The sequence below is a fragment of the Zophobas morio genome, unplaced genomic scaffold, assembly GCF_036711695.1.
Source record: "Zophobas morio isolate AGI-343-1 ecotype UQ-CSIRO unplaced genomic scaffold, CSIRO_AGI_Zmor_V1 ptg000012l, whole genome shotgun sequence".
Lineage (NCBI taxonomy): Eukaryota > Metazoa > Arthropoda > Insecta > Coleoptera > Tenebrionidae > Zophobas > Zophobas morio.
In genome coordinates this window covers 27,803,763-27,829,922 of record NW_026972117.1, presented here as the reverse complement: position 1 = coordinate 27,829,922, position 26,160 = coordinate 27,803,763, and the positions used below count along the sequence as shown (strand labels likewise).

At 31.5% G+C, this 26,160-nt stretch overlaps 1 protein-coding gene across 4 annotated transcripts in view; it reads right to left on the bottom strand.

Annotated features, from left to right (window-relative positions):
• LOC135128126 (uncharacterized protein) overlaps positions 1–26,160 on the bottom strand; it is a 513,893-nt gene that overhangs the window by 15,415 nt on the left and 472,318 nt on the right. For all 4 annotated transcript variants that reach the window (XM_064054997.1, XM_064054998.1, XM_064055000.1 and 1 more), the window contains 4 exons: positions 14,478–14,633; positions 8,318–8,479; positions 7,452–7,565; positions 1,819–1,852 (listed from right to left, as the gene is read on the bottom strand). In XM_064054997.1, coding sequence (XP_063911067.1) covers positions 1,819–1,852; positions 7,452–7,565; positions 8,318–8,479; positions 14,478–14,633 — 466 coding nt within the window. The remainder of the gene's footprint in view (positions 1–1,818; positions 1,853–7,451; positions 7,566–8,317; positions 8,480–14,477; positions 14,634–26,160) is intronic.

Below are 26,160 nucleotides of genomic sequence, written 5' to 3'. Positions count from 1 at the left end.
TCTACTAATTTGAATTACGAAGTATGTAGGTATGTACGTTTAAAAAAATATAACTAATGATCATCAAAATTACATGCACGGTTTTAAGTTGATCTATTGTTTATTTTAAACCCACAAAAATGATTTTGTTACATAATAATAAAATGATAAATAAGAGGTTTGTGTCGCGATAAAGCGTGTTAGACAATAATGTATTATATGCAAAATTACTCGACATTCCTGGGAAGGGAAGCATCCTCATTTTGGAAAGCATAATTTAGATATTCAGTAATGCAAGGCAAGGAGTAGGGAGTTCCGTCCTGTCGTAAAACGAAGAATAAAGACAACGTTTTAACAGATTGGATCATAAAACTAAACCTTCATGATAACCATGTAACGTAGACGGAAATAAAATGAATTTCCCCACACATCAATTAGGCAGACAGCGGGGACACATGAGTTGATTTAACAAATCAAATGCATCCGACTGCAAATTTTGATGCAATTTATTGCTTTTGTATATAAAAAAACATCAATCAGATTGAGCCGGTGGTGACGCTTTTGTGCAAAACGCTGCAAAAGTTATTAGCACGGAATTGATTTTTGAAAAAAGTAATTTATTGGATGCTAGAACAGAGCTCTTTCATATCTTTATCGAAAGGGCGTTGATAAGGTTGCGTTGCCAATATAAACAAGCCGAGCTTTTCGGGTTTTCTTCCTTATAAATATGCGATATCAGCCACAAATAACACGCCCGACACTGATTGCCAAACGATAAAGGATTCTCTAATCTTCATAAGAGAAGCACTACATTTCCTGCTGTTTCAGACAAATACCGCACAAACAGATTTCGTACTTTCATCGTCTGGCTGCAATTTAGTGCATTCTGTTTGAAAACTTTCATCGTCCTAGGGGCAGTCGGTAAATTCTCTGCTGTCAGAATTAAGCGTAAAACTAAGTATAAATGTTAAATGGTAATCCGTGGTAATTCCTCCTAAGTTATCTGAAGTGCTGAGACATTATCGGAAGGTGTAGCGACGTAAACCGTTGACAATTTGTCTTTATGTTGTAATAACAATTAAACAGAACAGTACGCGCCCTTGGGAGAGAGTAATGAAGGCATGTCTTCACTTGATTACTCCGTTTATCTCAAGCTGAAAGCTTTCAGTTGGCAATATGTAAAGTAACTAGTCCATCTGTTGTACGAAAACATTCATATTTATGCTTGTCGCGTCTAGGATGTTGTAGCCTTCAATGCTCAACTTCGAGAGCAATCACGGAGTTTTCTCCTCGAGAAATTTAATACACACCGGTTGATGTCTTTTAAAATGTTGGCTTTGAATTACTCAATTAGAAATTTGAATGAACTTCTGATTAGTATTTACTTCCAAGTACAACGTTGCGTGATACAAGACAAAGGGATCTATATTGGGAGTAAATTGTATGGTGCACCAACTCGCCGACCACGTAATTTTAAATAAAAGTTATTAAAAGTTACATTTTTCACGAGAAATTGCTTTCCAGAATAAAAGATAATAATTCCTTGGAAATTACATTCAAGTGCAAGTCGTGGATCATTTGATTGTCGGCAAGCATGATAGCAAGCCATAAATAATCCTGAATTGGAGGAAGTAATTAGTAAATCATCGTAATATCGGGACTAATTACTTGCAATTTCAGTATTGATTTTGCCAACTTTGTGCCAATGGTTGTTACCGTTATAGATTGTTATCGTGACATATAGCCATTTTGAATGTTCTTATTTTCTTTCAGAAAAACGACCAACAAGAAAATTATATTTTCCACGAATCAGAATTAAATAAAGCTTTAGATACTCACCCATCGATATCTGAAGGTTTAAAATCGCCTTTACCTAAAACATAGATCGTATTAATATTTTAAAATTAAGAGAATGTAGAGTAGTTTATAACAAAAATAAAACGTCCTGTGACAGCTAAATTAGCAGATAAACAGCACCTACGTACAGAAAACGCAACTTTGTGAAAATTAAAATTCTGTTCCCCCTGGAATTTCCTTGTTATCGCTACCTCATAGACTAAATTAGCACGAAAATTGATTTTTAATTACGAGATGGCTTACATTTTTCGTCATTAAGATATTTTGCGTCGGTTAGGGCTCGTCAGAATATATAAACAGGGAAGAAAATCGGTAATAATTCCTTTCAGTCATCAAGGAATAGTATCAAAAGATTATGAAAATGCATAATTACTCATCTCTTGATGCTGGCGTTACAATACATCAAAGGTTTTTTAAGCACTAATGGTGGCAATACTAGCGGTGTTCATTACGCTGTCTCGTGCCACTTTTCTGCTAACAAAAACAATGGAAAACACGTTTTTCTCATTTAAAGTGTCAAAATGATTTATTTTCAGTATAAAGTGAATATTCATTATTAAATAACTTCGAAGAGATGCTTTTTCTTAATAAAAAGTAAAGATGAAAGTGATACCCTTCTAAAATATTCGTTCAGTTTCAATTTTGTTTTATTTATGCGTCAAGGAAAACCACCAAGTAAATTTTTACTTTAATTTTTTGTATTTTACGAGGGTAATTTGAAAAGTAAGTTCTGTCGGACAAGTTTATGAATACGAGTTATTAATTTACGAGATTCTTTAATTAAATCGGTATTTTTCTTGTCGTATTCGATTCATTTACGGCGCTTTTCTAGCGATGAATCAGCCACTTGTCTCCGTAATATTTGAATAAACACACTCACGCAAAATAGGTAAAACCGGGGGAAATTGAAACAAGAGTAACAACTGAGAAGTTGTCTATGCAGGAACTTTTTGGTCCATACTGTTCACAAAATATCGGTCACCATTTGTCTATTTCGAGTTTTATCGTGCACGTATTCTCGTTTTTCATAAAACAAATGAACCCGTCTCTTAACTATGAGATGTTAGTTATTGTATGTTCGTCGTAAACTCGACGCTGTGGTAATGGTTCTTACTCAGTCGTATATTTTTATCGGTCTGCTAGTCTGCTGCAGTAGTTGAGGCGTCTGACATAAGTATTTAATGTCAGTATAATTTTAAATTCAATCAAATGATGTGATTTCTCTGCGGATAAAGAGACAGATATGTTTAACTAGGATTTAATTCACAGATTACCCTCGTATTTTAGATTTTAATGACACCAAATTACAAATTAACATGTATAGAGTAATGAACGTATTTTAAAAACAAGTATAAATACTTGCTGATCACTTTTTTATTAATTAGACGATTTATATTGTTGTTGTGACAGCTATCTTACATAAACAAACTTTTTTTAACTACATTACTTTGTGATAATTCCATTAACAAAATTAGTTTTTATCAATACAGCTAATTCTGCTAATTTTCGTCGATTTCGTGATTAAAATTAGAGAAAAGTTGTGTAAGCGATTTGAGTTTGAATACTAAATGGAAAAGGGTAAGTAATAGGAGTATCAAGGAAACTAGAGCAGAGTTGTCTGGCAATGGAAACGTAATTGCCAGATCGCTTAACTTTGATGCCTTTGACTTTAGATTAGATCGTTGTTTAAAAACGTACGAATTTCGTTCATATCTCGACAGGCACAGGGTAATAAAATATATAAAGTTATTTACACCGAACTTTCTTTGTTTCCGAAGCATAAAACATTACTTATGCTATGGAGTCTTTTCTTTTCTGACGCAGATAATAAAAAAGATTTAAAGTTATTTAGACAGAACTTTCCTCATCTTTGAAGAACAATTACACAAATTCAATTTCAAGCATTATTTGCGTATATTTCAAGTGAGTTTTTTTTAATGAAATTACAATTCCAAGGACAATAATTACCTTAGTTTGGATATATTCACTGTAATACAATAGTACAGATTTTCAAGAAAATGAAATAAGCATTTTTTGCTTTAATCAATAAATAAATTGCTTTACTCATTAATCTTTTGAACATATTCTGGACGGATGTTTCAAAAACTACAAGTATAAGTATATAGTATTTTGGGCATTTTAGACAGGATTTATCTAACAAAATTTTGAGATGACATCATCAAGCTTTTAGAGGGGGTAAACACATAAATTTTGTTTAGAGATTTGCGAGGACTTTAAAAATTCAAAGCAATCAATTTTGTAGCTTCTAAGTCAAGCTGTAAAATACTGTTTAAAAATTCTGAACGTCTAATAAACAACAAGTATAGAAGCAGATTATTTTATAAACCCAACAAAGTTTGAGATGACATCATCAAATTAGTTTGAATAATAATCGAACAAAAAATTTCGATTACCTTTTTACCATATACACGATATTTCTAAAATACATCTAAAATTTCGTAATACTCAGTCCAGTAATTTCCAAAAGTATGTGTCTAATAAAATCGTCAACAGGACAGACATATGGAAAGGGGAACCTACTGTTTCATATTTTAGGAGCTATGAAACGAGAAAAATTACGAAAAAGTAGACCCTATTACATTACGTCTCAGCTTGCCCTAGAGGTGTAAATTTGAAAAATCTGCTTATGCATGTAATTAAAATTTTGGTATATTATTGAAGTAGAAACTTTTTAGGATTTCAGGGAATATTATTTATTAAATATTTATTTAATATCTTTTTGAATTCATGTTGTTAAAGTAATAGGGATAAATACATTTCTGTTAATGTTTTTCCACTCTAAATGATCTAATTAGAGATGTTTGTTACCTTATTTTTGAGATTTTGTAAAATGATGACCCAAATTAATTTTTTATGATATTATTTGTATAGGAAATATGAGGTTTAAACAATCGTAAAAAGAGAATACAGTAGTAGTACAGTACAGAAAATACAAAAAATATACCAATAAACGTGTTTGAGGAGCATACACTTAAATTATTTTTTAACTATACAGAGCATTTTGTTTTTAAAAGGCGACACACAATTTAACTTTTACTTCACTTTTTCAAATCGAACGTTCTATATTTTATTTATTACTGCATCTTGTTCTGTTTTTCGTTCCCTTTCATTTTTGATAAGTATTTTTTATTGTCTTTGCTATTGACACACCACCGGCTAACAATTGGTAACAGTTTTTGAATATGAACGTTACCAAATTTCAAATGGAACATCCTATATATATTTTTACATATTCTAATTCAACTTTTTTTAGGTTTCATAAGCACAGTTTACTTTTGAAACGTTAGTCCGATTTTCTTCAAATTTTTTAGGATTTTTGGTAAGTATTTTTTATTCTGATTTTGGGTATCGTTTGAAAAATCCTCATATTTTAAATTGTCTTTGCTATTTATATTGACAAAATACCTGCTTATTTTGCTTAAAATTTAGCAATTGGTAACAGCTTTCGGTTGATTGTGAATTGATTTAGCTAGAAAATTATTATCTGAATATGAACGTTACCAAATTTACTATTAACAAGTGGTGTTTCAATAGAAATATGTACTATTGTACTATATTATGTAAAGTTTATAGTTATTGCGATTTTTTACTTTTTTGTGCAACATACCGCCATATTGAAAAAAGAGAATAACAAATAGAGTAAGATCCAATAATAAAATACTGTAATTTTTTGAGAAATCTTGCATTGAAAAAAATTGGTTGAAGGTTATTTCAACAGAACTTCCCTCGTTCCTAAAGTACAGGTGAAGAAGCATCGTACGCATATGTTTCTGGTGAGTTTTTCCATATAACAAATTTTTGATACGTCATCATCATTTTTGCATGGACACATATATCACTTTGCAGTACTAATAATACTATCGTATACGCAAATTATCAGGAAAATGTAACGTTTGCAAGGTTTCAGAGCATTCGGTTTTGCAATTTCCAAGTTAAATTGTAAATTGTTGTTATATAATTTTGATATTTTTACAGAAATATTGGTGCCAAGGGTAAAAATTCAAGACGGGTTCATTAACTACAAGTTGGAGTATGTTATTTTATATATACTTAAATAAGTAGTTTAGAATATTAGCTCTTTAATAAAAATGGACACAGACGCGGACAGATAGCAGATGATAGACGAAAGACAATAAAATGTTTTTGTATTCTAGGCATCATGAAATATCAAGAAAACATAAAAGTAGCGAATCGCTTGATCGACTCAATTACAATACTTCCTAGCTTACGTTCGGGAAGTACAAGTATTCAAGGAAATTGGAATAACGTGGCAACGCCCTATAGGAAATTAAAAAATAAACTATCGTTATACAGCCTAGGAAGAGGCTAATGAGAATATGTAAAAATATATAGGGTGTTCTATTTCAAAAAATAAAATATATACTTAGTTGAAAATAATTTTAATGTATGCCACTCAACGAATCACACAACTTTGGTCTGTGACTTTTTTCATGTCTGTAATTATTTAATGAAATATCGAGCACCGGGCTTAGTAACTCACCCTGTATAGTCAGTTAATTTTTGGATTTCTTTACTCAATTGTCTATGTAAATTATGAGCATTTTCAAACGTAATCTGTAGTTGCATGAAGGAATATTTCAAAATATTGAATGTTCGAATGTTTGTGTAAGATAGTAGTTTTGCATTATTATCTATAAATAATGTTATACTAAAAAAAATTAACACAAATTTTTGTGTAACGGATTGTATGTTAAAATTCTTGTCAAATCTGGTTTTCCGGATACATATAACTAATTTGATTATCAAGATTTTGTTTATTTTGTGATTTTCTTTATTTCAAATGTTGAAAATGGTTTGACAATCTGTATACATTGCTCAGTATTTGCTAAAATATTTTTCGAATGTGGAACTTCAACTATTGAAAATGTTAATCTACATGTTAGATATGTAAAAGTAATTTAGAATATTTGGAATGAGTTTTGAAGTGTTCATTCCTCTTGAGCATTAGAAAAATTTATATTTGTAAATGTGTTGAGTTATTCATATCTTTTTTTCTGTAAAAATGGAATCACATATGTAGTTATTACACAAATATCTAGCGTCCAGAAATTTTAATACTATTAATATCTGATTAAAAAAAAATCTTATCGACGAACCCACGGATTAAAACTAACACAATATACTGCAAAGTATCCTTGCGCAGCTAAGACGTCGCAATTTATCATTCTAAGTACGTACACTTTATGTGCGAGAATTTTTAAAACGCAATGTTTTTTCAAATAATGTGCATGCGATACCGTCGTGCAAGGTTCTAAATTATAAGTTATGTGCAACCATAAAATAAGTCATACTGCAGCGGCACTGTAGAAAACATCTGTATCTTATATCTTTACGATTTATTTTACAGGGAATCAATAAACCAGTTAAACCGTCAGTGTTCTTAAGAACAAAAGACATATAAAAGAAACAATATAAACTTGCGGGGCGGTTCGGCTCATAAGCGTTATCTCTGCTCTGTAGGTCCTATATAAAGGACGTTTTTCATAAAAAAAATAGGTAAATACGTCTTTTTTATGAGCAGAGATAAGATTGTTGTCTGGAAAAGGTACTGTTTTAAAAGGTGACAAACTTACGGGCGAAACAACATTTTTCTGTGCGGACGGCGTAAACACACCCACATACGAGCAGAAGGAAAGTTACGAGTAGCCCTCCTGTCAAACTGACAAGTGTACTCATTTGCAAGGGTTCTGAAACAGAAAGAGACATAAATTTTGTTGGAAGGATAAAGGATTAATTAAGCGAAATATATTACCCATTCGCGAGGAGGCGAAAAATCTTTAATACACACCAGACTTATTAGTGCGGAACTAAGTGTTTTGAAAGCGACTTTTTGAATTTTCCTCAATTACGCTTTTTTAACAAGAGCAAAGAACGGGATAGATTCAACTGTTTTTACAATTTTGAGAACGATCGTTCTAGTTAAATTTGCAGAGCTAATGCGCTAAAATATAAACGAACGGATTACTTTATCTTTCAGAATAGAAACTTTTAAATGAAGTTATTAAGTTCTCTAGAGTTACGACTTTTTAAAATTTTTACATATTTAACGATACGCACGACTTTTTCTGATAGGTCCTGCCTTAATTTCAATTTGCAGCGCGACTTTCATTATTCAAATATGGCAATGGAGACTTTTTAAGATAATAATAATACGTATACCTTCTGGAGACATTTAATTAAAGCCAGTTCTTAACTTCAATACTCGCAATTTCGAATAAATTTTGTACGGCACCACTCATAATTAAACTTATGCCTTAGGGGTTTCCAGCATTTTGCAGCGTCGGCTAATTGAATGGATTTAATACATTCTATTTAGACTGATTTATGAGACTGATTTAATGGCGTGATATTTTCATATAATCGAAGCGTCAAATTCAACAATTTAATTAGGATAAAAATCAATAGCATAAAATCAGCCATTTTTAGCTTTGTACCTTACCTTTTACGTAGAGTTGAACAGCATGTCGGTCAGTTCCTCTATCGTTTTCTACTGCCAGAATATATGTTCTGGAATCGGTCGCTGAGGCATCTTTGATATGCAGTGTGGCTAGATAGCAATCTTCTCTATCTTCTTGAGTGACTTCATCTACTTTGTAGCGACCTAAGACGCAATCGAACGTATTATTAGTTGACAGGTACGTAACATTTACTACGCTGATATTTACTGAAATGAGACTATTTTGAAAGCAAACACGTAAGTTATAATATAGAAGTGCGTTTAAACCTTTGATGTCTAAGTAAACTAACAAAACTGACAAAATGTTGTGGAAGTTCTTACTTTGAGAAAATGTAAACTTAATGTCGTAAGTGAAATATTATGGTTGGAATATCGCTGTTAATATAATTACTATTCCCGTCTTCGCTGTAAATTTTAAGTCATCGTTAAGTCTACTTAATCAGTAGAAAGTACAAGTACAAATAATGATACAACAAATATTATACTACTTTCGCTTTGTTACAACCAGTTACTACAGTTCGAATCATTTTTAAAAATGTTGTTTTGTAGCTGTGTAAAGACGATGCCAAAATTGTTTAAATAATAACGATATTGGTTTCGTTTTCAAAAGCAAATTGTGTGAGTAGTAGCAAACCACCCATTAAGTAATACTTAGTCTCATTTTTGGTTTGTATTGTAAGAATTCAATTTTATTTTAAAATGTGTAATAGATGTTTTGGTGGATGCGCCGGGTGAAATCCAATACTGCAACGTTTTAAATAAACTAGTACATACATATTTGTTAAAGATTAGCACGCCTATATTTGTTCCAAATAAATAATAAATATTGATAAATAAGTGAAATATTGTAACGTTTTAGTTTGACGAAAAATTTAATTACTATGTTCAATAATAGTGTAAAATCGTGTACACAAAATAATTAGATAATGGAAAACGGTGCCATTTTAACGGAGAAAACGTGACAAATTTTGTATTATGTTGAGATTTAATGAAATAAAAGGCGAAATTTTTAATTAATTGGTATAATCCTACTAAACGGTGTTGTTGACTGTACAGTTTTAGTCTTTTATTAATTTGCCAGATTTATAAGATAATCTTTCTTTTTGATAAAGTAATTTAGTTATAATTAAATTCATCCTTGTTTGTAGGTGGTATTAAAGTTTCAAGAATATTAAAAAAGTTTAGCATACCACCTTTACGGTAAAGAGGAAATTAATTTTTTACATGAAGTCAACTAATAACAATGCAGCTCCATAACCTAAGGTATTTCGTTTTAAATTTAATTAAAAATTAGATTTTGTGATAAATTTAATAGGAAGGAAATACTTTACACCTACGAAAATTTGTGACGCCTGACATTTGACAAAAAAAAAAAAAAAATCGATACAGTGTGCACAAAAAAAGAGGAATTTAATGAACTGGATTAAGGAATATTACTAAGGGTAAGATAGATATTTTAAGGTTTGACGGTTCAGTATTCCTGTGATGACATTTAGTACAATTTCGAACACATTAACAGCACAAAATTAATTGATGTAATAACTGTACTAACAACTAATTTTAGTTAAAAAATATTTATTGAAAATGTGTTGAAACTTATGGTTCTATTAAGACATTTACCTCATAAGCTGATGTTTGATTTTTATTTTATTGATTTTATTTTTAAAACTGTTTAGTATTAATGTAAATTTTACCAACGATGATACCTAAAGTAAAAATTCTAAATGTTATTAAAGCGGAGCAGCACGGTTGTACCAAAAAAGGATATTTCAACAGACAGTATGCTCATACATTATGTTCAAAGACCTGGTCAATATTTCAGCGAGATAAAATTTAATGTAGAAGAAATCCAAACAGCGGAGGATGTGTTTTTGAACGAGCTGAACAAACTCCCAGCATTAGTATCCGTAAGACTGAGTGAACAGCACAAATGTTATAATTTTGAAAAAAGAAACATTTCATTCACATCATTACAAACGAATCTAGGTAATTATTCTTTAAAATTTTCCATATTTTAATAATTTTTGTACAGCGTTCGAACAAGCTGAGAAGGTAAGCGATGATTTGATTTTGCAACGTTTTTTCAAAAGCCTGGGTTTTAGAAATGTTCGATTTTCATGTACATTTTAAATACCTTAATTAAGATTTGATTTGATAATTAGTATTATTATTATTTGTATTATAATATCTGACATAGTGAAGAACGAAAATATAGATAAACTTGAAAATTTGGTTATACAGTTTCTAGTATCTTAACACTGTAATTCTAAAATACATCTAAAATTTTATGGTAGTCTGTTTAATAATTTCGGATACTCTTTGTGTAATAATTTATAACAATTTTGCGTAATAATTTTATTATTAATAAAATTACCAACGCACACTCAACGGGCGGGCGAAAATGGGCAACCTACTTTTTCATATTCCAGAAGCTACGACACGTCGAGGAAACGTGAAATTAACTATTCGTCAAATGAATCCTATTCCATGTGCATGTAAAACCAGAACGATAAATTTCTGGTGCAATTATTTGAGATGTTTCATTTGAAATGAAGTAAATTGTAGATCATGCAAATTTAGCTAAATTGTTTGCACAAAATTAATTCCTGAATAAATTACCAAGTGTACAGATCATTTAGTAATTTAATGCTTGCTTTGCTTGCTCACCAATAATTTTGTTGTAGTCAACAGAATTACTGTATAAACTGTGAATTGCTTTTTTTAGTTTTGAATATCGTAGGTAGCTAGAAAATCGTTGCAGCGAACGGTTTGGAAATAGTAATAAATTTTGCATAAATTATTATTCTTATACAGAAAAAGTGCCACAAGTTGATAAGAAAAATCGGTTCGGACCCATATTTGTTAGTTGATTTTCTGACGTAAAGACTTTGGTAAGGAGTTCCAACACTTCATATTTATTCGTTGGTTCTTGAACTTTGTTTTGTATCACATTACTTTTTTGTGAAACCATATTGGCAAGATTGTTTTTTCTAAAGCCGTTTTCTTAAACAGCAGCTATACGTGAAATTAATCCCTTAATTAAAGCTCTCTGTGACATGGCTTGTAAAATATTACTTTATAAAATGTTTACATAAAATTGCTTTATGAGACCTATTTACGAAGCGTTCTTTTCTTTTTGGATTTTGTTAAATTGCGTTTTTAATTTCAGGGAGCACATTTTTTAGTTGCACTTGTGTAATAAAACTCCATCTAATTTTTGAATTGTTTCCACTTTACTTGTCAAAAGATTTAATTCATAAAGAATAATGAAATAATGTATCTACGGCGCAGTACGCTCTCAGTAGTACTGATTTGTCCCTGTGCGAAAAAAAAAAGTGATCAAATATCTTCAATAATGTAAAAATTAAGTGCAGAAATAACCGTAATAATAATTTAAAGCAATGATTTTTATTGCATAAAATATAGTACAACCACTCGCAAGTGTTTCTTTGTTGGTAGATAATTTTTATCATATTCGGCATGGTCTTATTATATTTGTTTAATTCTCGACGTACTGTCTGTCCACACTGAATAATAGAACAATTTTTCTTATGAGAACTATCAGTCAAAGTAGCGTTTGACATGTTATCGAAATATCGGCCGATCAATATAAATTGTAATAGAGTCATCTTTGGAACTCAATCGCATGTCTTATCTGAAATGATATGTTTAATGCAGCGTTTAATGTTACGTCCTAGAAAACTTCTTTTAACTTTGATTTAAATTTTATGACAATTCATTAATTAATCTAATTTTTAAATATGTAAATAAATAAATAAATACATAAATAAATATTTACATAAGCAGACTGACTGATAAGAATTGATGACAAAAAATCATAACATTCGCCGTCATCTGTCTTTACCATCCCTTGATGTGTCTAGCAAACGAGGATAAAACCAGTTTGATTGTCTAATGTTGGATGTCGATTTTTTATTATGCACTAGAAATTCCGCATTGCACTACTGCGTTGCCGTAATACTTTACAAAAAGTTACAGCTCCAAATATTTGAGATTCCTCAAAATGTGAGTATAGTTAATCGAGTGGACTGGGCTGTTAATTACCAACAGTGCTAAATAAATAAATATATTTTGTAATAATAGCACGTATGTACATTATGCAATATGGTAATTGTGTACAACACTGTTTAACAAAACTTTATAGCGTAATAATTATTCATGTGCAATGCAAGTTAAAATATTAAATATACCGCATAAAAAGACTTCAATTGTTCGTCAATAAAGTTTGGTCACAATATTAAATTTAGTTACAATAATTGATTTAACTGGAATTGACTGTTATTTAAAAAATTTGTTTAAATAAAATATTTAGTTTGAATTAATTCATGTTGAAACAAAATAATGAGTAAAATATTCGACTGGCTTTCGCTGATATAGTATCAATATTTGTGCCAACTTCTGCACAATGTTGTGTGATTTATTAGACAAAATTTCCCACGACGTTCGATATATTGTGTGTGGTTAGGACAGGGAGGTTTACGATTTTCCGGTGCAGGTGTTACATAGAATTTGTGCACACAGTTCTAAAGACCTTTGTTAAGATCTGTAGATTTAACAACGTTTTGTTACAGATAATAAAAAGAATCGAAAATAATAACAAAGGTTTGAAAATGAATACCGTCATTTTGCATGAAGCTTGTAACTTTATGTGACAAAAAGCTATTATTTATTTTAAACTAATTTTAGACGAGTTACTGTGATACCTACCTAACGATGCAGTTATTAAACTTAAAATGTAATTATTTAACGCAGGAGGTCTCCATATACAAGCTTTATTTAATATGTACGAAGCTGATGAAGCTCTCGTGTTCTTGATAAGAGAGATGGGTTGTGCTAAAGACAAATTATATTGCAGGTATCTAGTTTCGTATCAACTTACATTCCGTGCTAACCAATGGAGCGAATGAAATTGTAATATTTCATTTTCTAACTTTAAATTAAAATTTTGCTACACCTACATCTAGAATTAATGAATTTACATTAGTGTTTGTTTAATAACTACGCCTAGCCGCAGACTCGACGTGAAAAATTTGAAGGTCTAGAATTACCTGTTTTGCTAATGAGTTTAACTTGTGAATAATGTCTATTGGTTTTTGAACTTGAAAAGTCATATCACTTGATTAAAAGTATTGTTACTACTGTGAATAAATGAACGACAAATAACAAGTGTGACTTAGGAAAAAAAAATTTCAGAGTTCCAAATTTGATGAATAGGTTTCGATTAATAGATTATTATTTAAATTCTCGTTATGCAAGCTAAGTTTCAGTTTCAGTTTTACTATTTTTGTTCTTACCATAAATTTTCAAGAATAAATAGTGTCCTCGTGTCCCCTCTAAACCTCAAAAATGATCTGACAAAAATAGAAATTTATTGATTTGTTAATAAAAATAAATTTGAAACAATTTAAATTATGCTTTTCTCTAAGTTATGGTAAACGTTATGGTTATGGGAAGAGCAAAATATTTTGAAGTTCTGTTTGGACAAAGTTTTCTAATTCGACGTTTTACTACAGTCATTTCTCGCCTCTATTGGAATTGTGTGTTCGGAATTGTACGGCTGATATCTAAACAGGCCAAATCCGGTGTTATCTGATTCCAGAGATTCGTCCTCTTCATAAATATGACGCTTTCAACTTTGTCGGTGGTTTAGTGGCAAAGTTATAAAAGCATGTGTGGGATTACAGTGTATTTCCCACTTCTTAGGATCTAAACGACCTTCTATAACTTTATCTGCCGCTGATCGTCTCTCTTATTTTAGTTCAACTACGACAACTTCGTTATGTAATAATTCAAACATTGCCTTTATTTGCAATGTATTTCATTCATCCCAGCTTAATTTTAATAATGTTGAGTTTAAAAACAAAATGAGTAAAGCTTGAGTCGATGTAAGCTTAAGCAAATATTTGAAGCTAATCTCTGTAAACATTAATCTAAAGAGTGGCGTGTACAAGCTTTTGATGATACGCCCTAACTCTATTAGGTACTGCGAGTTTGTAGTAAAATCTACATTTTAAATGATACTCTAGAATATATCTGAAACGTTGTTCTAATAAAGTGAATTAAGGAAATGCAAGTACATAAGAACTTGGACTAAACCATTTTGTTATCCGTATTTTCTTACCCATTTCAGATCCTGCTTCAAGCCTTTGAGAACCCCATTCCCAAGCTACAAATCTGGGTCTTGGATCAGCACAAACTACCATGCTTAAATCAGCTAGGTCGCCTTTGTCCACGACTACTTCTGGCGTTGCGGAATGTCTCAACACTTGAGGAGCACCTATAAATATTTCCATTAAAATGACGGTTTACATTTTTGGGTGTTGCGTATACATATTATGTACAAAATTATCTCTGGACGGTATAGTCTAAACTTAAAGAATTTGTCGTACGTTTAACAAATAAATAATAAAGTACACAAAGATATGCGGAAACTTATATTTCTCCGTTTTTCCTGAGAAGAAAATGAAACTTAATTTTGCAGGTTTATGTGAAGTTTATGTTCGTCGAGGAACTTTGTTCTCTTATCGAATTAGTTATAAGTTAATCATACAGAGAAACTTAAAGTTTTAAAAATGCAAAACAAATTTTACAGTAAAGATTTCACTTTAAATATTTTATTATATGAACCGAAGCCATATGCTTGTACAAAAATTAAAACACAAGTAATTAAAATGTTATTTAGACATACTACTAGCTTAATTTATATCTTCGGTTTTACATAAATGAACGTGTTTTTAAATTAAGTGGAGTCGCTACTTTTGGTTCATGGGATTTTCAGTACATTTTCAGAATGTAATATCTCCATTATTAACAGATTTATTGTTATGAAATTTTAAATATCGCCTGTCCATGATAAAATAAAGTATAAATCTACAGTGACAAGGTGATACATTAATTCTACAATATAGCAAACAGCCTGAATTTTAGAAAATCAAGTGTTTAAATTGCACTGTAAGCCAACATTTAGTCGCATAGGAAATAAAACTTACTAACAATAAACCACTCCATAATAAACATTTAGTCAAGGAGTCTGTGTTGCCAAAGGTGCAAGCACAATAAACTTCGGAATATATATTGCATACAAAGCTAACGTAGTATTAGCTAAAATATTATAGCATCAATTAGTTTACAGGATCTTATTTGGAAATGGTTACTGGGTGGCGAAATTATTTCTTATGGCGGTACTCTTCCACTTTTCCTTAATATTATAGCGGGGAATCTATGAAATTGCGAAACGTAAAACTACTTACAAAAAACCTTAATTTTTTAAGACAGAAAGGACAAACTCTAATGATCTTTTGGGAGAAGATATTTAAAATTAACGTCCTTATAATTTTAAATAACTTCTCCCAGTAAATGTACAAAATAGTCAAGTCGTGTTTGTATTGCAAAATCAAAGTATAAAGTTACTATATGTTGTTCCGAAATCAAAAATCTACCAACACCGCAATTTATTCGAAAGTACAACGACCAGTGTCACTTTTTATTATTTATTCTAGTGTAAAGTAATTTAAGGTTATGTTTCATTTGATTATTATAGACAATCCTTACAAAAAGCTCAGTAATGCCAGTCTTACAATAATTAAACTATACATATAATCGAGCCCATAGGGCGACTGGTTACTTTTATGTTTTTTTGACGTTTCATGACTCCTAGAACACGAAAAATTAGGTCTGTTTCGTTTCTGTCTATCTGTCTACTTTCTGTCGTCTGCCACCTATCCGTGTCTGTGTCGATTTTAATTAGACAAATAATCTCCGAAACTACTGGACCGATTGTTGTAAAACTTGGTGTATATAATATAGATATATTAGGAATATCGTGCAGATGGTAAATCACTAACCGACATGGTCATCCCCCACCACCAATGTACATAGTAAATGTTATTTAAATTTTATAAAATAAGTGTGTCCGACTGTACCAATTTTTTAAATTGAATTCAACAGGTGGTTTTTTGATTTTGGGATAAATTATAGATGTTATAAATCAGTTATAGTTTATGCAAACTAACTGTCAGTCTAAGGCTGATTTTAGGAGGAAATGACTTAAGTCAGTGAAATAAATAAGAATATACACAGAACAAAAAATCGGCCCTTATGTTGTATGTTCATAGAAGGTTAGTTTGTACTTTTAGAAAACTGTAAAGTGACATTTAAAATGGGATTTTCAATATATTTTCAGAACGTAATTTCTCAATTATAACAGATGTATTGTTATGGAACTTGAAATATAATCTGTACACACCTTTGGCTATATAACAAAAAAGGAGTTTATTTTTAAACAGTTTATTGTTGTCTTCTTTTTAGCATTTTGGAGAAATTTTTCATTGTGTATATTTAAAAATTCATATCTCTAGTATTTATGGAAATTTCGTATCGTAATTTTCACCACTGTTTTCAGCTTACAGGATTCTATACATTACCGGGAAATATTTGTCGAAAATGAGATACACTAAAAAGAAGTTTGTGTTGATGAAGCTGCTTTTGCCATATCTCATTTTCAACAAAAGCAAACGATAATGTTTTCCGAGTAACGTATAGAGTTCTGTAAGCTGAAAACAGTGGTGAAAACCGTGTTCTGAAATTTCCATAAATAATTGAGATATTGAATTTTAAAAATACGTAATGAAATGAATTAAAAAGTATTATGATGGTAAACCGTTAAAAAACTGTTGCTGTGTTATTTAGAGTAAGTTGTGGACAATTTATATTTAAAACAATAAGACCCGATTTATAGAAAGCGAAGTTAAAGTTAATTCGCGATTAACTTTTAACTGAGGTCCGCTGCTAGGAAACGTGCATGTTTCAACCAATCACGGGCTCATATTCCACATTTTAATTCTCTGTTAAACTAATCGAGGATTAAATATTTTACTCGCTGTTCTATAAACCGGCCTTAAGTCTGTTAATAACGGAGATATTACATTCTGAACATGTAAGTGGCATCACCACCACGTCGATGAAGAGTTACCTTAGTCAAAAAATTGATTTTGAATAAAGAAAGAATGATATTTCTACATCTTTATTTCTAACTCACGGTATACGATGTCGAAATGTGGTACATTTTTTGACACAAATTGTTCTTTGTCACTATGATGGTATTTCTCCTTCGTTTTGTTGTATGCATCGCACTAAAAATGCAAATGTTAGTGCTGATACTCTTACTTTGTCTAACATATTGACTATGTTCCTTTTTCTTATTCGTGCATACTGGTAATTTGCCACATCTTGGGTCGAAACATTCGTTTCTGCAATAATACTCATTAATTAAAGTAAACGATAGGTGGTGGTGAAATGAGCTGTCTTTGGCTACGGAAGTTAATAACTATTTGTAGAATAACGAACACATATCTAACTTAGTAAGAAAAGCTGAAATAACCTCAGTAATGTAAATAATGTAGTCGACAATCGATTTACACGTCGGTAGATGTGTTTACATTCAATTTAGGTGCAAGTCATGATTACCAAGAATACTGATAACCAACCAGTAAGTGAAACTGTTTGTATTCCATTAGGTATTTCTACCGTTGACGCTGCTTGTCAGAAGAAATGTAATACAGTGACAACGTGACAATAACTTAAACACTCGTATCTATAGTCATTTTTCATAAAAGCACTAAACGTAAATATATAAACATTACGACGCCTTATTGTTGGCACGAAAATCGATTCGGGGCGGGAATACAATAGTATCAGTTTAGTAATAAACTGATAAAATATGGAAGTTAGCGAACAGGGGATTCACCGCGAATTTACACATTTGCACATCGATATCCAATTTAGGAATAAAGGTATCGCACAGAAAACCACGTATTGCCTGAATAAATTACCCACCGCTACACATATACAGAGCGTCTGGTTGCGCCTCCGCCTCATTGCGGCAGTAAAGGCGTAGAATATTCCTGGAGGATTGTAGAGATGTACGTCTACTAATAGAGAGAGGAGAAAATAGACAAATCGAATAAAAATGGAATCATGTCTCGACGGTTACTTTGTGATGCATAGAAAATGTGTCCTAGTTTTCAGCTTCCCTGAAACAAGCTTTAGAAACGACTGTAATTCATGCCTTTGATCGCAGTCACATCTAGTTGAGATGGACAGATAATTTAACATCTAGTTTCTCGTTCGTTCGGAGGTAGCGGTGGACGTTTTTGTGATTACTGTTCAAATTGTTCGCAAACAGTTGTCGTTTACTTGACGTTTATTATTTATTATCTTATACTAATAGCATGCGCTCGTCTTTGCAATTCAATTGTGGTGCTCCGAGATTGAAGTTTTTTAGTTTAAGTCAATGTATTACGAACAATGGGTAGTTTTATGTATAAAATAAACGAAGTACTTTTGTCCAGAACATGTATTTTAGAGTTTCTCACTATTAATAAATCAAATGTTAAATATACAAAATAAACGTTACGGGAAATATAGAATTTACACTATTTATACAGCTAAATCGTTGTTTTCATATGCTCTGTTCCTGATGAAAACTGGGCTTTAGAAAACATGGGTGTAGATAAAAAACGGCCACTAGCTAAGGTTGCGTTTTGTAATCGAGTCTATTGCCGGGCGAGTGGTTACTTTCATATTTTCTCAATGGGTCATGATCTCTAGATTACGAAAAAATAGGTTCCCGGTTTCCGTTTATCTGCCTGTCTGTTCGCCGTCCGTGTGGATTTTTGTTAGACAGATAATCTTCGAAACTATGGGTTCGATTGATGTCAAATTTTATATGTGTATTATGAATATCATGTACATGGTACAACGCTAACCAAACTTTGTCCAAGTCCCTACCAATACTGTGATGGTGTCGTCTCAAAATTGTACATAGTAAATGGGTTTTAAATTGTATAAAATAATATACTAGTACGTGTAGTTTATGAATACCTATGTGTTGAGTTTTTACCCAAGACATCCACATTTTTGGGAAAAAATCAAAATTGCGTAACATCATTTTGCAATTTAATTTTGAATCTGCAAAACTAAATGCTTTGAAATCTTGCAGACTTTTTAAAGTTTTCTTAATCAATGTAGAAGAGATTGTGATACTTGTATGTATTTGTACTTATCATTTATTGACATGAATATGTAACCTTAGGTTTGTTTGTGATTTTTGACTATAAACTTATTTTTCTTATCAAGTCATTAAAAACTAGTTTCGCTGGAGCACCGAAAACTATCGTTTCGACAGAAAATATCAATTTGGTCAGTTTAGATCAAAAAAATGTTTTTGAATGGTAGAAAATATTTTGCATGCAATATAGGGGCTCAAAAAGTCGCTGCAAGTTGTTGAGTGCCAAAAATGTTGATTACTGATCACAAACGCATGCTCGAACCAATTTGGTCAACGAAGACCCAGACGAATTAAAAAAAAATTGTCACAATAGATGAAACTTGGATTCATCATTTAGACCCTGTGTTAAAACGCCAAAATATGGAAATGTGTTATAGCTGTTCATCGCTTCCTTGAAAATTTCGTGTCCAATGTTCTGCGAGTAGAAATTTAACAACAGTTTTTTGGAATTCATATAAGCTAATCCTAAAATTGCTGGAGGCCATAAAGAAAACGATAATGTAAACTTATTTAGCCAGTACTTCCTCCTTCCTTGAAGTACAGAACTACAGCTTTTTTGAAAAATGAAAAAATTTCATTTTGTGAATTTTTTTTTTAGGATAACCCCTTTAAGTTTAAAAAGATCTGTTTGTAGTGTTAAAGTAAAGGTAAAGAGCATGCCATGTGTATGTTTCAAGTGAGTTTTTCGGTAAAAAAAAAAGTGATGATGTTATCAACATTTTAGCAGGGACGCGTATGTCAATTTTCCTAAATTTTAGAATAAATTGCCTCATTTATTAATTTCTGCGAGTCACCTGTAAAAGCAATCTTAAAAGAGTAAATAGGATGGCTCCTCTGCTATCAAAACTCGGACCGACTCGAGGTTTCAGAACACAGGAAGCGGAGACGGCGAACGGTCACTGTTACCGATTGTTTGTGTTTATTTGATATAATCGTCTATTTCTTTGAATGTAAAAGATGTTAATGTAAGAAAGTTAGTGCAAATTTCGTTAGACCCCCTGAAGTACAATCCATCAAATACAGCTTCTTCGAAAAATGATAAAATTTGATTTTGCGAATTTTACTTTTATTATGAGAACCTCTATCATCTAAAGCAAAGATATGTGTGGACTCCCAAAATGCAGATAAACCAGTCACTGTGTCAGAAAAACAAATTTGAGATGTTGGAAATGGAACTCCGAGCCCTTCAAATGCAAAGCGAACGCTCTTACCACTGATTTATGGCTCACGTTTCCGATGTTTCGTATTATGTACTTTCAGAACAGTTTCACTGGTACATATATTAATCAACAAAAAATAGAATAACAATAAACAACATCAAGGCAGATTCATAAACCACAAGTATAGGGGTACGCTATTTTAGAAAATTTAAATGGCATTTACTAAATAAAATTTTAAAGTGATGGTAGGGACGATGAGACAAATTTAGGTTAGCGTTTTACCATCTATACGACATTCCCAACGTATACAATCTGTCTAATAAATATTGACATATTTCAGTCGTTTGCTTCTATGCGAAGGAAGTATGTATATTTCACATTAATTTATCGTCATTTAGTTGAACTTCTGTACCGACTAAGACAATGAGGGGCACAAAAATATCGCACCAACCCTGGCGCTAAAACTAGCTATTGAAAGTCACATTTTGTGCTCAGCGCACATGCATTGCAAGTTTTTGTGGGGCAACGGGTGAGCGAGCACACACTCGATACAGTTTTCAATTTATTTCAATGCAGACGTCATAATTTTATATTTAAATCGATTCTTGACTTTTAGTATCTAATAAGTAAATAAATCACTATAGATATGAAAATTTAAAATAAATAAAAAAAAAACAAAATTATGCCTAATTTTTTGTGCTCTAGGATAAGTTGCCCATCATGCAGATAAATAAATATATTAAAAATTTTATAATTAATAAACAGGAAAGTATCAGAATACAGAATATATTAAAAAATAAAATTCTCAAAAATTCTTAAATATTATGAATGCATTGACATTGATTGACAAAAGTGTTACATTTTCATGACCTCACTTTCAAGTAAAAACTATGTTTTAAATTTGGGGGAATACAGCTAGAGGTATTAATAGAAGAATCTTTAGTGCGTTACTTTTCAACGTTTATAAGTAAAAAGCGGAATCTAGGGCATAGAGCAAATTTCATTGCACCAGTAAGTACATATGTAGGTGGGTTTTAAAATATAATTAAAACACCCGTTTACAGACTCCGACACAAGTTGTTTCATGCTTTTCTAGGAAGAGCTTTGATGTGTTAAATACACTAAGCCCTCCTACAACTTTCTTTTGGAGTTGTCTTCCTGTGTCAATTAGTTTGTGTTGGGTTTTCATAAACTGAAGTTCAAAAATGTCAAAGTGTTTTAAAAATTGTTTATCATCTAGTATTTTGTCTCACTTTTAAAAATGCCCAAAGTTAAATCGTCTTTAAAGACCAAGTTAAGGAAATGGACAAAAGACAAAGATGTTTTTCAAATAGAAAACGGCGAATTGTTCTGTAAAGCCTGTGGGAAAATTGTAAGTACCGCTACAGTATTAATATTGCACAATTCAAATGGGAAAACTAGTTGTGAAACTAATTCCATAAATTCGCATAATATATCAATTTTTGAAAAATAAATAAATAAATAAAATGCGTTGTTGTAGATTTCATGCCAAAAGAAGTGTCACGTTCTTTAACAATAATATCTTATCCCAACTTAATTTATCCGGACTATATGAAGTGGTTTAATTTCCAACGTAAAGAAAGTATTTCTTAAAGCTCATTTGAGGATCCAAGCTTTCCGGGAAGCTTTACCGGATTGTCCATTGCCTCTAGAACCTGTTCTAACAAGATGGGGTTAATGGATTGAAGCGGCAATATATTATTACGAGATTTTTGACGAAATAAAAAAAGGTTCGTTGATTGCTACTTATAATTTTGTTGTGTGCTTCTAAATTGAAAAAACATTTTGGGTTATTATGGAGTTTGACTTCACAGTGTCAAAATGCATCGCCGATGCTCAGTACTATTTACAATAATAGCATCTCGGACATAATTGGACTTACATAAAAATCCATTTTACCATCTTAAAAACAAGTATAACTACATAGATCAGAGACTATTGGGGTGACCTTAAGTGAGTCTGTGGATATAGTAGAGCAATTGTATAAACGACTGGAAGCTACCCCGGGGAGAGTAGATGAAATGGCATTTAAAAAGCTGCAAGATCTTTACAAAAAAATACCGGGCACCAAGAGCTTAAATTTGTCAGCAAAGTATTACAAGGCGAAAATGTATAAAAGAGATCTAGGTATAAAAATGTCCGACGAGACAAAAGGAAACATTTTTCTGCCGAAAATTTAGAAAAATATCTAATTTGTTATGCAAATTTTAACGAAGAAGGATCGCTGATTATGCAAAGTAATAAAATAAATACAGATCTCAAAGAAAATCAGACGTTGCGTAAAATTTATCTTTTTTTATTTTTCTTAAAACTTGCTTAAAGCAGCTATTTTGCCATTTTTGGGACCTAAATCCCCCGTTTTATGGTCTATTTTGTTTTTTTTTAGCCTAAAATCTGCTTTTTAAGTTTATGAGTGTAAAGATATTAAAAATATGATGTCAGTAGTGTTAATGAGATTTACGTCTTTAAGTGACTACGTGTCTCTGTATGTAGGTTATCTTCCATATTAATTTGACAATAAAGTTTATTTTACATTGAGGACCTTTAATTTGACGACTTATTGAATTTCCTTTACATTGAATATGGCGTCTGCTGTCATTATTCAACTAGCAAATACTTAATATTTGCTTTGCATTATACCATACGATCCACTATTTAGTCGACAGTGACTGAAATGTACCATTTATAACGAGATTACATATTTCAACCTGTGTTTACACGTAGCTGCAACGTACGTAACATTGTTATTCTTCAAACATTCGTATGTGTAATAGCTGTTAAAGCTGAGCCGGTGCTTCGGTCAGTGCAGTACATGTTTTATGAAATATATGCAACTGACAAAAAATTTCCGTTGGAGATTTAACTGGCTTAGATTTTAATTATCTGAGTATTTGCCTTTCTTGTCAAAATCCTGACGGAAAAAGAAATTGGTTGCGGTATAATTGGAACTCATCGTGGAGAATTCGAGAGACGAGTAAACTCGATGTTTGTAATCCTACAGAGTTCGGTTTAGGGTAAGTACTTGCCGGTAATTACAACCAAATAAACATGTGGCTGCACAGGATGTGTTTCAATCTTAAAGCAAGCTTCGGCTCAAGCAACGGACACAATCTAGTTAAAATTGATTGGATGGTTTCAAACAGTTTCTCGCACTCTTAGTTTGTAAGAGTATGCTTTATTGGACGTCAACACTAACAGCTGTCACTTCGGTAATTGAGTTTAATTTGTCTAGTCTTTACCCAAGTCTTAGACACCATTTAATTTGTTCGAGCGGAAAGACTACGAAGAGTCAAACAAAAACAGTGGCGTAGGCGTTGTAGCAGGAAGTTACTTCGAACCGACTGTTTTGCTCGCCGTAGGTGTTGCGGACTGATAGGCTCTTTTGCGTAAAAACAAACAAACAGTTTCAACAACACAGTTTGTGAACGGAAAAAACAAATTACGTTAACATTATAAACAGATCTGGCAACAAGTTTAACAAATTCTTAAAAGATCAAAATATTTATACTTTTTGTTATTCCTAGGCCGTCAATAACAGGTCATAAACCGTGGTTTACCCTGAATAACTTTTAGTTTAACCATCGTTCTGTGTGCAAAATCTTTCCTTTTTTATTGGTCCAGATAATTTTATTATTTTGAAATTCTTCAAATATTGGAATATCTATACGTATATATATTTTTGTTTCATGTTAGTTTGGTGTTTTGATATATTTTTTGTTGTTGTTCGTGTTATTTTTATTTTTATACGGAGATCAAAATTCTGAATTATACGAACAAAAATTGTCTGATATATATTTTGGTGACTTTATAATTTTAAAGAAAAAAAAAAAGAATTTGTAAAGTCATCTACATATAAAATAAGAGTAACAATGACTTTACTATTTTGTCCCAACTTTTTGAATGCATTTTTTTGCAGTTCAGTTTGTATAGTAGGTATTGTAATAACCCCATGACTGCCCCGGTACGACGCCTATGGGTTCTAGTAGGTACGTCGCCCATGACTCATTGTCTGGAAGCACCACGCGGCTGTTTAAGTGGGAACCACTACCGGGAGCAGTCAGTGTAGTCCAGATAACGAGAGATGAATTCAGTCGAGTCGAGTCCAGCGAAGAGCCAGTCAAGTTGCGCCGGAATTATTTTGTACATAGCCGCTGTGTAATTACTCGTGTAAATTTGAGTCACTAAGAAATAAATTGTTGAGTTTAACCCACGCCGATTTTAATCACCCGTTCAACGTAACAGTATATTTACATTATGTTATTTCTATCGTATTGGCTTATAACGGCAAGTATTTTCAGCCACCGATTCGTGGGTCTTATCATATGAATAGTAGTTAGTAGTCTTTATTACAGTACATTAGACATTTTTTTTAATAATGCAAGAAGTACGTAGGCAGTATAAAAAAACTGCAGCGTCTACTTTTAAATTCGATTATTTTCTGATAAAGCTTCTGAACAATTATTTAAAGAAAGATAAGTAGGTAGTAATGAAATCATTGCTTACTTTTCCAAAGTTAAACTTAGTTAATAACTGTAAAGTTATGAGGATGAAAACACAAAGTTGGAAGCGATCTTTTAGGATGATTGACTATACATCATCTCCAACTCTAATAAGTTTAATAAACTTAGTTGTTATCGCATTACAATATCTGACAATCGGTAAGTTAAGCTGTTTGTATAATAAATAATAGTTTAAAAAACTAAAAAAACACGCTTTTATTGCTAATCGAACTAAAAACTAGAAAATAATTTTTAATGACAGAGTTTAATATTACAGTAGTAGAAGATCAAACAATCAATCATAATAAATCACCTCAAATTAAAATTATAATCAAATTTAAGTTATTAACAGAATAATTCAATTCAGAGTAAAAAGCGTGGGGTGCTTGATATTTTAAATATTACAATCATTCTATTGGCAACTATCTATGAGAGGATAGTTATGAACCGCAGTAAAATGCACCCCACGCTTTTTACTCTGAATTGAATTATTCTGTTAATAACTTAAATTTTATTATAATTTTAATTTGAGGTGATTTATTATGATTGATTGTTTGATCTTCTACTACTGTAATATTAAACTCTGTCATTAAAAATTATTTTCTAGTTTTTAGTTCGATTAGCAATAAAAGCGTGTTTTTTTAGTTTTTTAAACTATTATTTATTTTTCATTTTTTAGTCTGCGACAAATTCATAAATTGGGGAATTAATTACTTATTTAGATTTTTCTAGAAAGAACCACTCAGTGGTCTCCGTAGGATCGAGGATCCTGGCGGTCCTAATAAGGATAATGGGAAACTGTTATCAAATTATTGCATTGTCATCGATCCTTGAGACGTGTGCAAAGTTTCAAGATGATCAGACTTTTAGAAACCGATGAAAATTAAGCTCAAAGATTCCGTTACATACATACATAGATACAACCCAAGCTAATAAAAGCGTGATAACAAAAACGTTTTAGTCTGTCAAATAAAATTTTACAACTTAAAAAAATTACAGTCCTGAACTTCCGATAATAATAAATGTCCAGACGCTCGGAATCTGCTGGAATTTGTA